Consider the following 16717-nt stretch of genomic DNA (forward strand, 5'->3'; position numbering starts at 1 on the left):
TTTCAGTGATCGAGACCATTGATCAGTTACTGACACGTAAGCTGGGGTAGTAGCTGATTCTATACTTGCGAGCTGGGGTGGTAACTGATTCCATACTCGCGAGCTGGGGTAGTAACTGATTCCATACATGTGAGCTGGGGTCGTAACTGATTCCATACATGTGAGCTGGGGTAGTAACTGATTCCATACACGTGAGCTGGGGTAGTAACTGATTCTATACATGTGAGCTGGGGTAGTAACGGATTCGATACTCGCGAGCTGGGGTAGTAACTGATTCCATACATGTGAGCTGGGGTAGTAACTGATTCCATACACGTGAGCTGGGGTAATAATTGATTCCATACATGTGAGCTGGGGTACTAACTGATTCCATGCACACAAGCTGGGGTGGTAACTGATTCCATACATGCAAGCTGGTGTGACAACTGATTCCATACATGTAACCTGGGGTAGTAACTGATTCCATACACATGAGCTGGGGTAGAAACTGAGTCCATACATGTGAGATGGGGTAATAATTCATGCCATACAAATGAGCTGTGCTAGTACCTGATTCGATGCACACGAGCTGGGGTGGTAACTGATTCCATACACGTGAGCTGGGGTAGTAACTAATTTCATACATGTGAGCTGGGGTAGTAACTGATTCCATACACATGAGCTGGGGTAGTAACTGATTACATACATGCAAGCTGGGGTAATAACTCATCCCATACAAATGAGCTATGGTAGTAACTGATTCCATGCACACGAGCTGGGGTGGTAACTGATTCCATACATGTGAGCTGGGGTAGTAACTGATTCCATACACATGAGCTGGGGTAGTAACTAGGTACATACATGGGAGCTGGGGTAATAATTCATGCCATACAAATGAGCTGTAGTAGTAACTGATTTGATGCACATGAGCTGGGGAGGTAACTGATTCCATACACAAAAGCTGGGGTAGTAACTCATTCCTTACAAGTGAGCTGGGGTAGTAACCGATTCCATACACAAAAGCTGGGGTAGTAACTCATTCCTTACAAGTGAGCTGGAGTGGTAACTGATTCCATACACAAAAGCTGGGGTAGTAACTCATTCCTTATAAGTGAGCTGGGCTAGTAACTGATTTGATGCACACGAGCTGGGGTGGTAACTGATTCCATACACAAAAGCTGGGGTAGTAACTCATTCCTTACAAGTGAGGTGGGGTAGTAACTGATTTCATACACGGAAGCTGGGGTTATAACTGATTCCATACACACGAGCTGGGATGCTAACTGATTCCATACCTGCAAGCTGGGGTAATAACTGATTCCATACATGCGAACATGGGTAGTAACTGATTCCATACACACGAGCTGGGGTAATACCTGATTCCTTACACGTGAGCTGCGGTAGTAACTGATTCCATTCATGCAGCCTAGGGTAGTAAGTAATTCCATACTGGGAGCAGGAGTAGTAACTGATTCCATACACACTAGCTGGAGTAATAACGGATTTCATACACGTAAGCTGGGGTAGTAACTGATTCCATACATGCGGGCTGGGGTGGTAACTGAATCCATACACCTGAGCTGAGGTAGTAACTGATTTCATACACTCAAGCTGGGGTAATAATTGATTCCATACATGCGAGCTGGGTTGGTAACTGATTCCATACACTGCAAGCTAGGGTGGTAACTGATTACATACACGTGAACTAGGGTGGTAACTGATTCCATACACGTGAGCTGGGGTGATAACTGATTCCATACATGCAAGCTGGGGTAATAACTGAGTCCATGCACTGCAAGCTAGGGTGGTAACTGATTCCATACTAGGGTGGTAACTGATTCCATACACGTGAACTGGAGTGGTAACTGATTCCATACACATGAGCTGGGGTAGTAACTGATTCCATACATGCGAGCTGGGGTAATACCTGATTCCATACACGTGAGCTGCAGTAGTAACTGATTCCATTCATGCAGCCTAGGGTAGTAAGTAATTCCATACTGGGAGCAGGAGTAGTAACTGATTCCATACACACGAGCTGGAGTAATAACAGATTCCATACACGTAAGCTGGGGTAGTAACTGATTCCATACATGCGAGCAGGGGTGGTAACTGAATCCATACACCTGAGCTGAGGTAGTAACTGATTTCATACACGCAAGCTGGGGTAATAATTGATTCCATGCACTTCAAGCTAGAGTGGTAACTGATTCCATACACTGCAAGCTAGGGTGGTAACTGATTACATACACGTGAACTAGGGTGGTAACTGATTCCATGCACGTGAGCTGGAGTGATAACTGATTCCATACATGCAAGCTGGGGTAATAACTGAGTCCATGCACTGCAAGCTAGGGTGGTAACTGATTCCATACTAGGGTGGTAACTGATTCCATACACGTGAGCTGGAGTGGTAACTGATTCCATACACGTGAGCTGGGGTAGTAACTGATTCCATACATGCGAGCTGGGTTGGTAAGTGATTCCATACATGCGGGCTGGGGTGGTAACTGAATCCATACACCTGAGCTGAGGTAGTAACTGATTCCATACACGCAAGCTGGGGTAATAAATGATTCCATGCACTGCAAGCTAGGGTGGTAACTGAATCCATACACTGCAAGCTAGGGTGGTAACTTATTACATAAACGTGAACTAGGGTGGTAACTGATTCCATACACGTGAGCTGGGGTGATAACTGATTCCATACATGCAAGCTGGGGTAATAACTGAGTCCATGCACTGCAAGCTAGGGTGGTAACTTATTCCATACTAGGGTGGTAACTGATTCCATACACGTGAGCTGGAGTGGTAACTGATTCCATACACGTGAGCTGGGGTGGTAATTGATTGCATACATGCAAGCTGGGGTGGTAAATGATTCAATACACGCAAGCTGGGATAATACCTGATTCCATACATGTGAGCAGAGTTTTCACAGCATGCCAACTTTTTTTTTTAATCAGTCCCTCTCCCATAGTCTGCTTTAAAATAATGCTGATGTTTTGAGAATGAAAAGACAGTCAAGGAGGTCTGCTGTCCGTCTCATGCCTCCGTCCCAACATTCACAGCCATTTGTACACAGTTGCAAAATGCAACCTGCCTCATTAATATTCATGAAGTGTGAGAAGATGCGACTCATTCATACATCAAAAGCATCAAAGAATTCTGGGCAAGTCACATAAAGTCATTTGCAATCTGCACCCATTATTAGCAGACACCGAAGATATCAGACCTCAAGTTACAGCAGCAAGCGCTGGCCAGCAACCATGCACATACTCTGACATGCCAAGGCAGACTACTGTCCTCACCCACTCTTACACAAAGTCTCTACGTTGGAGAATATTCCACATATCTGATTATAAATCCTAGCACTCAGCTGTAACAGCAAGCAACATAAAGCATGTAAAACACTCAAATATTAACAGCAAAACTGGGCAAGACCTGCACATATATAATTACAAGCACTGAGCAGGAACCTCACACTCTCCTGTAACCTCAGAACTGTCATGTAAAAGGCATTTCTGAAGAGCACGGCTACTCCCTAGAATGACCTGGCGATCTGCACTATCATTGGAGAAAACTGAGAGAAACCATATTAATCATTCAGAAAAAGGCATGTTTTCAACTTAATTTAATTCAAAAGGGAGAACTGGGCAGTAACATCATTCCACAAATTGTAAACAGTGGGCAGAAAGGTATCATAGTTAGCAGTGATGAGAAGAAACTTAATGAATTACACTATCACCTGGACTATTCAGTAACCTCATGCACACGGCTCTCCATAGGTCTGCTAAGTAACTTTTCACACTTTGCTACCCACAGGACCTCCATGTAAGCTCAAGCACACAGCATTTCCACAGGTCTGTTCAGTAATCACACACACTCGGCTATCCACACGACTGCTCTGTAACCTCTCAGCTATCCCACAGGTCTGTTCAGTAATCTCTCACACCCGGCAATCCACAGATCTGTTCAGCAACCTCTCACACTCAGGTCTCCGCAAGTCTGTTCAGTAATCGCACACACTCAGCTCTCCGCAGGTCTGTCTGCCCAGTAACCTCTCATAGGTGGCTGTCCAGAGGTGTGTTCAGTAACCTCTTACACTCAGCTAACCACAAGTCTGTTCATTAATCAACCACACTCAGCTATCCACAAGACTGTCCAGTAACCTCTCACACTCGGCTAACCACATGATGGCTCTGTAACCTCACACAGATGGCTATCCATAGGTCTGTTTAAAAGTTTCACACACTCGGCTATCCAGGGGCCTGTTCAGTAACCTCTCACACCCTGCTCTCCACAGGTCTGTACAGTGCTTTTGCACACTTAGTTTTCCACAGGTCTGTTCAGTGCTTGCACACACTTGGCTTTCTAAAGGTCTGTTCAGTAACCTCTTACACTAAGCTATCCACAAGTCTATTTAGTTAGCTCTCACACCTAGCTTTCCTCAGGTCTGTTCAATAACCTGTCACACCCAGCTCTCCGCAGGTCTGTTCAGTAACCTCACATACTTAGCTATCCAGAAGTCTGTTCAGTAAGCTCTCACACCCTGCTCTCCACAGGTCTGTACAGTGCTTTTGCACACTTAGTTTCCCACAGGTCTGTTCAGTGCTTGCACACACTTGGCTTTCTAAAGGTCTGTTCAGTAACCTCTTACACTAAGCTATCCACAAGTCTATTTAGTTAGCTCTCACACCTAGCTTTCCTCAGGTCTGTTCAATAACCTGTCACACCCAGCTCTCCGCAGGTCTGTTCAGTAACCTCACATACTTAGCTATCCAGAAGTCTGTTCAGTAAGCTCTCACACCCTGCTCTCCACAGGTCTGTACAGTGCTTTTGCACACTTAGTTTCCCACAGGTCTGTTCAGTGCTTGCACACACTTGGCTTTCTAAAGGTCTGTTCAGTAACCTCTTACACTAAGCTATCCACAAGTCTGTTTAGTAAGCTCTCACACCTAGCTTTCCTCAGGTCTGTTCAATAACCTGTCACACCCAGCTCTCCGCAGGTCTGTTCATTAACCTCACATACTTAGCTATCCAGAAGTCTGTTTAGTAAGCACTCACACCCTGCTCTCCACAGGTCTTCAGTAACCTCCTGCACCCTGCTCTCCACAGGTCTTCAGTAACCTCCTGCACTCAGCTCTCCACAGGTCGGTTCACAGCTCACACACACTTTGCTTTTCACAGGTCTGCTCAGAAACCACTCGCACCCTGCTCTCTGCAGGAATCTTCAGTAACCTCTCGCACACTGCTCTCCACATGTATCTTCAGTAACTTCTCACACCCTGCTCTCCGCAGGGCTGTCTGCTCAGTAACCTCTCATAGTTGGCAATTCAGAGGTCTGTTCAATAACCTCTTAAAATCAGCTATACACGGGTCTGTTCATTAATCGACCACACTCTGTTATCCACAGGACTGTCCGGTAACCTCTCGCACTCGGCAATCCATAGGACAGTCTGTAACCTCACAAACATGGCAATCCATTGGTATATTTAAACATTTCACATACGCCGCTATCCAGGGGCCTGTTCTGTAACCTCTTACACTCAGCTATCCACTGGTCTAGTTAGTAATCCCACACAGTCGGCTATCCACAGGACTGCTCTGTAACCTCTCACAACTGACTATCCACATGTCTGGTCCGTATTCTCTTACACTTGGCTATACACAGAACTGCTCTGTAACCTCCCAAACTCTGCTATCCACAGGACTATTCAGTAACCTCTCCCACTCTGCTAATCACAGGATGGCTCTGTAACCTCACACACATGGCTTTCCATAGGTCTGTTCAGTAACCTCTCACACTCGGCTGTCCACTTGTCTAGTTAGTAATCGCACACATTCGGATATCCACTGGAGTGGTCTGTAACCTCTTACACTTGGTTAACCATACATCTGGTCAGTATTCTCTCACATTCGGCTATCCACAGGAGTGCTCTGTAACCTCTTACACTTGGTTATCCACAGATCTGGTCAGTATTCTTTCACATTCGGCTGTCTACAGCACTGCTCTGTAGCCTCTCACACTCAGATATCCACAGGTCTGGTCCCTCTGCAATCCATAGATCTTTTCAGTAGCCTCTCATACTTGTCTATGCTATCCACAGGCCTGTTCAGTATTCTTTCACACTCAGCTATCCACAGATCTGTTCAGTAACTACTCACACTCAGCTCTCTCCAAGTCTATTTAGTAATCCCACACACTCAGCTGTTTGCAGGTCTGTCTGCTCAGTAAACTCTCATGGTTGGCTGTTCAGAGGTCTGTTCAGCAACCTCTTACACTCAGCTATCCAGAAGTCTGTTCATTATCTGACCACACTCGGCTATCCAGAGGCCTGTTCAGTAACCTCTCACTCTTGGCTATCCACAGGACTGCTCTGTAACCTCTCATGCTCATCTATCCACAGGTCTGTTCAGTATTCTCTCACACATGGCTATCCACAGGAGTGCTCTGTAAACTGTCACACTCAGCTATCCACAGGTCAACTCAGTATTCTCCCACGTTCAGCTATCCACAGATCTGTTCAGTAATCGCACGCACACACTCGGCTATCCACAGGTCTGTTCAGTAACCTCTCACACTCAGCTATCCGCTGGTCTGTTCAGTAATTGTGCACTCAGTTTTCTGCAGGTCTGTTCAGTAACCTCTCATGCTTGGCTACCCACAAGACTGCTCTGTAACCTCACACACATGGCTATCCAGAGGTCTCTCTAAGAACAACTATACATTGCTTTTTCTATTCCTCACCCTTGATCTGCAGGTTTGCTGTGGATATGGCCTTCTTGGCGAGGAACATGATCTCTCCAGCATCCTCCGCCTTGACATCACAGATGAGCAGGAAATGCTTGGGTCCTGATGTAGGTAAAGAAAAGCAGGATGTCTTCAACATTAAGAACAGTAAAGCTTACTCTTTCAGTTATGTTCCTTCCTAAGTCTTGTGACTAAGGGTCTTGGGTGTGTTATACTGAGTCAATGTCCCAGATCCCAGCATCAAACTGATCACGCTTGAAAGTAGTGTCTGCAGGTTAACACAGCAAAGATCTTTTATCATCCGATTGAGGCTTGCAAACCTCAGGACCCACCAAAACGTCCTCTTCCTCCCTATGATCATTTGAACATCTCTTACCTGAGAATTGTCTATGAAGGGCCTGAATCATGAACACATTTTTCCAGTCCGCTTGCAATACATTTTGGATGCCACTTCAAGGTCCTGCTTCTGTATTTTCCATCATCTTAACCTTACTGGTTTACTGTTGGTTATCGGACATCTAGCACATATGTTTGAGGCTCATCCCAGTCTTTCTGACCTGTCACCCTAGCATGCTGCTGCACATCTGTGTACTTAAAGTCTACTTCCACAACAGCTGTGTACTGGTGAATTACTGCTCACGTCAAAGAGGTCCTTGAAAACAAGTCTTACAGAGTACGGGCTTGATTTAGAGTTTGCGGATTGGTTACTCCGTCACAAATATGACAGATAACCTGTCTACCTTATTACAAGCACCACAGGATATGATGCACTTGAAGCAGACAGGATATACATCACATTTGTGGTAGAATAACACGCCGCTGACCTCTAAAGCAGGCACTAAACCATGAAACCCCAGAGTTGTAAAAAGAATCCTGCCTAAAACATTTATAAGCACAATTGCAAATAAACTCTAAGTTCCCACCCCTCACTTCCATCCACCTGCAGACCAGCTGAAGACTCATTTTAGAAGTTCCCCCTTGAGATCACCTTCATTGGGCTGCAATGAGTTCTCCAAATCCAATTAAACTCCATTTACACAAGACACCCTTCTCTAGACTCCATAGTGCTACCACATCCCTGAAACCTAGGTGCACCACACTTTCCAATCTTGTCCCTCATACAGTACGAAAAAACGATCGCCAAATTTGGCCCTTCGCCTCCCACAATTAAGAGGCACAATCCGTTAAGTGCATGGGGTGGTTTATTCAAGGTACCAAGCCAAAAACAACCACCCCATGCAGTTAACGGATTGTGTCTCTTAATTTGCGGAAGGAGTGTGCGCCCTGCAGCTTTGTTGCGGATTGAATCGTAAAGTACACAGAGTATCCTCGTACCCTGGCATGGACCATGGCTGATGTGTCCCGGCTTTGACGAGGCGCGTGGATTCTATATAGAATATGATAATTACCAGTATGCATCTGTTCTTGGCATGTAGAGCTGCAGATCTACACACTTGTGCATAGATCGCCATCTGGTGTTGGGCCTGGATGTTTGCAGTTGTTTTTCCTCTTGGAAAGTCTTTGGAAGTCACGAGGTCGGTGACTCCTCCTTTGGATCGTGTTGCGCATGGGCTTCGGCTCCATCCTCAGATTGTTTTTCGCCAACAGGGAAAGATGGAGCGTAGTAATAACAGGAAAGATGCCCATGTGTGTTGTATCTAAATAAGATAAACTGGAACAGATAAAGGTAGCCGGGGAGGCGGGTGGGCGTGTATAGATCTGCAGCTCTACATGCCAAGAACAGATGCATACTGGTAAGTAGCATATTCCGTTCGAGGCATATGAGCTGCAGATTACACACTTGTGCATAGATTATATAGCAGTACCCACCCTTAGCGGCGACCACCCGTATCTGTGGCAGTGGTTTGAAATAATGTTTTGTGTACAGCCTGGCCCACACTAGCTTGTTGCTTAGTTTGCACATCTACACAATAGTGTTTAGTGAAAGTGTGTGGTGTTGACCATGTAGCTGCTCTGCAGATATCGTCTAATGGGATGTTCCCTAAAAATGCCATTGAAGCCCCTATTTTGCGTGTAGAGTGGGCTTTAGGGGGAACGGAAAGCGTTCGTTTTGCTTTGTGGTAGCAAATCTGAATGCATTTGACAATCCACCTAGCTATCCCTGATTTGGAGATGGGGTTGCCCTTGTGTGGTGGAGAGAAAGAGACAAACAGCTGTTTGGTCTTGCGGAAAGGTTGTGTTCTCTGTATGTAGTAGAGTAAGGGTCTTTTGACATCTAGTGTGTGAAGAGCTCTTTCTGCAACGGTTTGTGGTTGCGAGAAGAATACTGGTAGTTCTACCGGTTGGTTTATGTGAAAGGGAGAAATGACTTTAGGGAGGAATTTTGGGTTGGTACGGAGAACAACCTTGTTATGGTGCATTTGCAGAAAAGGTTCTTGAATGGTAAATGCTTGTATCTCACTGACCCTTCTGAGGGAAGTGATGGCTACAAGAAAGGCGGTTTTCCATGTTAGGAAATGGAGTTCACATTTGTGCAGAGGTTCGAAGGGAGGCCCCATTAGTCTGGTGAGAACGATGTTTAAGTTCCACACAGGTGAGGGTGGTACTCTGGGTGGAATTATCCTTTTAAGGCCTTCCATGAAGGCTTTAATGGCAGGTACTCTAAAAAGTGATAGATGTTGCCTGTTTTGCAGATAAGCTGCTATGGCTGTGAGGTGCAGTCTAATGGACGTATAGGCTAGATTGCATCTTTGTAGGTGTAGTAAATAGCCTATGTTGTGTTGAATGGACACATCTAGGGGATTGATGGTATTGTTGTGACAGTAGACAACAAAACGTTTCCACTTGGTGGCGTCGCACGCTTTAGTGGTGGGTTGCCTAGCTTCTTTGATGACGTTCATACAGTCAGGGGGAAGATTGAGGTAACCGAATTCTAGGATTTCAGGAGCCAGATCGCTAGGTTGAGCTGAGCTGGGTCCGGGTGTCTGACCTTTTGTTTTTTGCTTTTCACTTTCTCATTTTTGGCCACGCTAATCATTCAATGGTGTTTGGATTAGTGATAAGCCAATTTGGAGTAATGACACTGATACGTCATTACATTTGAAATAATGTATTATTTATTGCATGTTTGAACTTACAGTCTTGAGAAAGTCGGCTGTCTGTTTTCTGTATGAACAATCCTGTTATTTCTACATCATTAACCTATCAGCAATAAAGATTGGACCTGCTACATTGGCAGACCACCAAGGAAAGATGTTGTAGAGCTCTGGGCTCATGAATGTATCAGAGTTATATAAAGGAGTTTCTTTTCATGTATGTATTACACTAGCTAGGTGGCATGGTGTTCGTTTGCCCATTTTGAGCACACATTACTGTGCATACCATATACTAACCCAATATTTTGGATGTGCTAATAGATTTGTAAACCACTGGCACCATTTTTTGTATATACATAAACAAAAAGGTATTCAATAAAAACATTATAGTCCATTGTAGGATGGTTAACAATTTATATCGTCACCAAGTAAACAGGAGGCCAACAATGTATTTAAACTGAATACATATCCGTGAACCACCTGCAGCCAATGACCACAGGCTATGGAAGAGCCATCTTTAAATAGCAAATAAATATGAATGTTTAACAAATTGTTTGGTGCTTTCTATATTTTTCTTCTTTCGATTCTAGAATATAGCTTAGTCCTTCATTGTCATTCAAGGGTATTGGTCAGCCCTTAAGGGAAAGCAACCATGTGCAGGGAGCCCTTTTCTTAGAAAAGTCCCAGCAAGCTGCAGCCGCTCCAGCCTCTCTCTGTTCAAAATCAAGACTGTCGGTGGCTCCAACTAGTCCTGGGGGAGAACATCACAGAGACGGCGCTTGAATACAGTTCTGAGAGCCTCCAGGACACGTCTTCCTATGTTCCGAGTTCCGTCAGTGTTCACCCTGAAGCTCTCCTTGGAGGCATTGAAGACATATTGCTGTGATTTTGCAAGTCCAGTGGTCTGAACCAGGGCAGGTTCTTATTCAATTTCACTCTGTAGGAGAGTAGGATCTGCACCTTATGTTGCCCCCACTTTTTGTCTGATGTTTACACTGGTTTCTGGCTATAGTCTGGCTGGGTCCCTGCTAATCAGGGCCCCAGCCTCTCTGTTCTCTATAAACATATTGGAGTGCATATTAGATGCACTAGTGATTGGATACTGTGGTACCTTATGAGCCCCTAGTATATGGTACCTTAGGTACCAAGGGCATAGGTACTTCACAGGCCTACCAGGGGCTGCAGCATGTATTATGCCACCCCTGGGAAGCAGACTAAATCTGACACCACAGGCCTGCTACTGCAGCCTGGGTGAGGTAGTGTTAGCACTCCTCACTGAGATGTAGGTTCTCTATATCTCTACTTACACACACATATAAACCTATCAGTCACCCTTAAGGCAGGTCCTATCAATCCTGAGGGCAGGGTGCTTGGTTTCCATCTGAGGGGGTGCCTCTGCTTGAGCAGGGCCCCTCTGCAGCTCTCAGAGTCCATTCTCTGTGGCTGTGTGTGAATGCGGTTAAACCATTTACTCTTAAGTGCATTATAATCTCACGGTAAATGCTAACTCTGAGATGGCTGCATCAAAACATGTTGTGTTTGGTGTCAAACGCTTTGGAATCATACCCCCACACCAGTAACTGGTGTGGGAGTATGATCCCACCCTCCTAGAGGGATAGACATGTCCCACTGTGGAAACACTGTAGAATCCTGAAGAGCCCTGGCATCACAAAATGGATGCCACCTGTCACAGACACTGGGCTGCCCTCCTGCTGCTGACCGAAACTCGCAATGGACGAGGCCCAACAATAGGCATCCTGTCACGGGGAGGTGTAACCACCTCCCAGACAGGATTTAGTGAATTGGGGCTGCTCTGGCGTGAAACTGGACAAAGGGAAGTGGGTGTAGCCACCCACTCCCCTGACCCTTCCATAGGAGGGGTCATAGAGCTAGTCCCTCCCTTCCTTGTAGTATAAGTTAGGAAACCCTTGCCATTGCAAACTAGATATCCCTGGACGATGCTCTGAAGAAGATTCCTGGACCTTTGACGTTCCACTACCTCTGGAAGACTGAAGAATCTCCCTTGGAGTCAAGGAGTGACTCCCCTGCTTGGCAGGCACCAAAACTTTGAATCAACGGTCGCAAACTTTCCCGCTCCCGCCGGAGTCCGAAGTCCCTGCAGCCCCGGAAGTGGATTTCCTGACTTCCCCAAGGCCATCTTGAGTCCCCAGCGACACTGAGGCAAGTGGACCCCACGAGTGACGAGGAACCGCAATACCTGGGTACCGGGCACTATTGTCGAGTGCAACCCCTTCACGACGTTCTACGAACTTGTGCTTATGGTCCAAGCCTCCAGCAGGATTTTCTCCGAAGATCAGAGGCCTACCTCGTCCCAAATGATCGCAGGCTACTGGTGAGTCAATCCTACCTAGACGTCTTTGCGATCCCTTGCCGGCTGGCTTGTGGGTCCCCAGAAGATATTTCTACAGTTTCAAAGGGCTCTCCTGGTTGCTCCAGGCCTGCCCTGACTTACTGTCGCTGGGTGAGTCCCTCAGACCTTGTTGGTCTGCACTGCTGACTTTTTATCCTTTCCACAAGATTTGCTGTTACCAAGGCTTGTTGGCTCCAATCTGGTCACCGACACCGCAGTAAGCTGTAGACTTCGTGGGACACACTGAATCCAGCTCCTGGTTGTCGTCGATGCCTCCTGGACCTCGTGGCTGAAGAGTCAAGACACGCGGAATCACCTGAAATCACCCGACGACTGTGGGCATCCATCTTCCTTGCCCCGGGTCACTGCCAAGTGACTTTGAACACTGTCTCCTCTGCTTTCAGGTCTTCCTTCTTCTGAATCCAGTCTTGGATTCCACCGGACACTTCTCCTGTCTTCACAAGCAGCAAGACTTCTTTGTCTCCCATTGAAAACGACGCCGCGACCCGACACCAAAAGACACCAATGCACCCGGCTTCCCTGGGTGAGGTAACTCCAGCACTACGGTGCTCCTGTGTGTGTTGGCTCTAGAACTACTTACCCTGTAAGTGACTTGCTTGTAGACTCTCCCGAAGTATCCTAAAACCCTAAAATTCCAACCGCAACTTGACCCATTGAAGTCAATTGGGATCTGCGGCTGTGTTCTCACACTGCATGCGTCTCCCGTGGGTCCTTTACTTACCTGCCTTGGGTGGATTAGTGAGGCCCCAGCGCTTCTGAAGGCCCTAGGCTTTGTCCCTTCTCAAGTCGTTGTTCTTAAGTCTCTTTTTTAGTATATGGTCTGGTACGCCCCTAGGGCCCCAGCCATATTTGTGCTTAACTTGTTGTGAAATGTTGATTTGTGTATATGTTCCTGACTTCTAATCTCATAAAGAGATTAGCAGAGAGTTGTTAGTAATAAATACATATATATTTTATATATATATACCTGTGTGGTGTCCTTTCATTTAGTAATTCAAGAGATTATAAGGTAAAACAAAGTGCTTTACATTCCTCTAAAGACTTAGCCTGAAGGCTGCTCTCCACAGCTACCACAAGGATAACTTTCTTTAAAAGGTTGTCTTAAACCTATCTACCATAAGAGTCGAATTGGACTGGTGCAAGGTGGCCACTATAACTAGTGACCAGCATATACCAGGCCAACTTCTCACACACTCCAGGTACAAAAATCATCCTTGTTGCTAGACTTGAAGATAGTCAATTCTTTCATTCCGCGTCCGCATATAAGATGGTCTCTGTACAGACGATCATCCCACGGATCATGGCCTGAGATCAGCTTCACAGGATCTGCTCGGCGCACACCTGCCTCCTTCCATTCTTTTTTTATTTATTTATCTTTTTATAAACATGGTTCAGTTATACATCGGTGCGACTGAGAGATACATTAAAGTGTCGTTTTACATAGTACCTTCATATTGTTACTTGCTTGGTATGTCCTTTCCCCCTCTATCTTCATCAAGATCCCTGACAGAGTATCCTAGCAGATACATAACTCTCCTCTATGTGCATTCCACCTTCCCCATTTTTTAAAATCAATTTTCCAGGACACGCTCTGCTTTTGTAGACATCTTTCTCAGCAATCATGCATCTATCCATATCCTTTTCCCATCTCTTCAATGTCGGTACTTCTCCCACTCCCCACTTTTGTGCAATATTACATTTGGCCAAAGTCATCCCTAATGTCACCCAGGTTTGTTCCTCAGTGTTTAAATCAGTGGCCTCCCATATGTTAAGCAAACACAGTTTGGGTGTTAGCAGGATCCCTTTTCCACATACTGCTTGCATCTCGGAAGTTATTGCCACCCAGAAAGGTCGGATGCCCGGGCATTCCCAGATGCATCCTCCCATTCTTACAAAAATATCACAAGAGGGAGGCACACCCAGTTCTAGGTGCTTCGTCTTGGCAGCAGGAGTTTTTAGGTGGGTCGGTAGGTGTATTGCATGCTCAAGGTATACAGATTTAGCCATTTCTAGATGATTGGTCGATCTGTGGTTCTTGTCCTAAGGCTTTTGATGATGCACAAAGAGTATCTGGAGTTCTTCGAGAGCAGGGCTATCTTCTTAACCTTCAGAAGTCTCAATGGCGACGCTTCAGCTTATCGAACAGATCTGGGTCTAGTGTTTCTGCCACCTGAGAGAAAGATGACATCAACAGCCAGACTTTAAGCTTTATTGAGCGAAACAGAAGCAACAGCTTAGGACTGGATTCAGGGCAACATGGCAGCTTGCCTACTATGCTCCCTTCGGGTACATCTGCTACCACTGGTCAGGCATCTTTTACCGAGGTGGTCCCTGGCTTCAGAAGACTACAAAGCTGTGGTCCCAATAACAAGAGTTTATTAAGTCCTACAATGGTTTTGTGAACATCTTTACTCTTAACCTCTCCCCCACCATTGATAATCAATACAGGCTCAATTGGGGCAACCTTAATGTAGGGTTGGCCAGAACTCGCTGAGTTTCACTCCGTTGAATTCTGTGGAGTTACATGAACACTACGCGAGTCTCCACGGAGTTCCGCAAAAGGGTGGAATTAGGCACATTGTGCTGCTTGCACTGATTTTTAGCATCGGGAACTCTTTTTGCGCTGAAAAATCAGCGCAAACGACACCACGCAGAGTGCAAGAGGGCGCTGCTTCTCGAGTTGGTTTTGCAGCCCTCAAGTACATTTTCTACTTGAGTGGCAGCTTTCTGACTCCGAACAGTCGCGGCTGTCCACAACCTCCTTCATTGGGGAAGTCTCACACAGTGTCCTCCTAGCGACCAAAAATCGTGCTAAGGGATGCCAAGTCTCACTTACACTCGTCAACTTACTGCAGAATTTAGATGGAATTCGGCATTACACGCCCACCCGTACCGTAAACGCCCTTTTAGTCCTGGGACTGATGTCTGTGACATCAGTCAATCTTCTAGGGAGGGAGAATGAGTATGCAGGTCAGTTGAGTCAGATGTTTCCCGCCTCAATGGATCTTTCTTAGAGCCCTATTTTGTTTCAGAGACGGTCAGGGCTGTGTGGCTGCCCTTGGTTGCATCTGTTTGCCATGAAGGATAATGCTCAAAGTTCTTCACTCTTATTCCATCACTGAAGACTTGACGGATCAATGTTTTAACCGTTCCGTGGATCGAGGTCCGTTGTATGCCTGCATTCCATATCTGTTCAGACCTTGGGTGGTTTGGTGGCTCAAGGATGACCATACAAGAGGATGGTGATAACCCCATGTTAGCCACATTTCCTATGATATCCTTTGCTTCTGCAAATGTCAATACAGAAATCTATCCTTCTCCCTTCTAGGGCTCCACTTCCCCCGTAACCATCCCTTCTGGTACAACAACTTATGGTTGGAATGGGAAAGGTTCTGAAGGCCTAGGGGTGTTCAAGCAAGGTAGCTTCATATGATGCAGATCCACTCTCCATTGACTCCTGTTGGGTTTGTCAGTTTCGATCAGTAAAAGCCAACAGGTGGCTACCCAGGCTTTTAGGGGTTAGATGATTTCAGTTTCAGACTTCGCTTGTCATCTACTGAAGAGAGTTTGTCTTGGAAGAAGTGTGGTTCACCCCCCAGTCCCTCCACTGAATCCCCCTTACGACTGCAGTCTCTTCAAAGACCTCCATTTCAGCCACTACCAGAGATTGAGCTAAAGATTCTTTTGTGGACTAAAGTTTTGTTTAGATGCCTTTTGCTCCATCAGCAGCATTGGGCAATTAGGTGCTTTTCTTTCCTCTTCTTTTTATGTTATTTGAGGACAAAGTGGTCTTAATTGAGCAAATCTTTACTTCCCAAATTACTGTATTATTTTCACTGTACCTAAGAGTTGGTTCTTCCAGTTTTTTTCCTCATCATCTTCAGAGGAACAGACACAACTTCATACCCAGGATGCACATAGAGATCTTCCTGTTTACCGAGAGCAGACAGCACCTCTTCCTAATTACTTTGGTACCTTCGGTCAAGGCCATCACTCCTCGGCACTGACTACCCATAGATGGCTTCGGCGAGCGAGTTATCTGGCTCGTGATTCACAGATGTGGACCTTCCGTGTCCCGGCCAGGCATGATGTACCAGGGCAGCGCTTGCCTCCTGAGCAGTGCTCCTCAAAGACCTTTATAATGCTGCCACGTGATCTCTCCTCAAACCTTTATGAATCATTATAGGTTGCATTTGGTGGGAGATTGGGGAACCTCTGATTTTGAAACTCAGACATTGTCCTTAATCAATGAACCTGTAATTTTAGACTTGGAGAGTTTTCCTTTCTTGTAAATGATTTCCACTATTAAAACATTACTGGGTGCAGCAGTATTTGTATTGGTATTTCATTGGTACTTCTCTGATGGTCACCTCCTGGTGAGCGTGGACATATCCTGCAGAGGTCAGGTCTTGGAAGATGAAAGACGAGGAGGTAATGGCCTGGTTACTTACTGGTAATCTACATTAATCCCCAAGCATGAAGCAAACAGTCAAAGGGCTAATCTGTGTAAAATAGTTTGAGTAAATGCATGGCCTA

At 45.8% G+C, this 16717-nt stretch overlaps 1 protein-coding gene across 9 annotated transcripts in view; it reads right to left on the bottom strand.

The window, feature by feature from the left end:
* OBSL1 (obscurin like cytoskeletal adaptor 1) overlaps nt 1-16717 on the bottom strand; it is a 685475-nt gene that overhangs the window by 9822 nt on the left and 658936 nt on the right. For all 9 annotated transcript variants that reach the window (XM_085650183.1, XM_085650179.1, XM_085650182.1 and 6 more), the window contains one exon: nt 6731-6835. In XM_085650183.1, coding sequence (XP_085506309.1) covers nt 6731-6835 — 105 coding nt within the window. The remainder of the gene's footprint in view (nt 1-6730; nt 6836-16717) is intronic.

Source organism: Triturus cristatus, chromosome 3_2 (genome assembly GCF_964204655.1).
Source record: "Triturus cristatus chromosome 3_2, aTriCri1.1, whole genome shotgun sequence".
Classification (NCBI taxonomy): domain Eukaryota; kingdom Metazoa; phylum Chordata; class Amphibia; order Caudata; family Salamandridae; genus Triturus; species Triturus cristatus.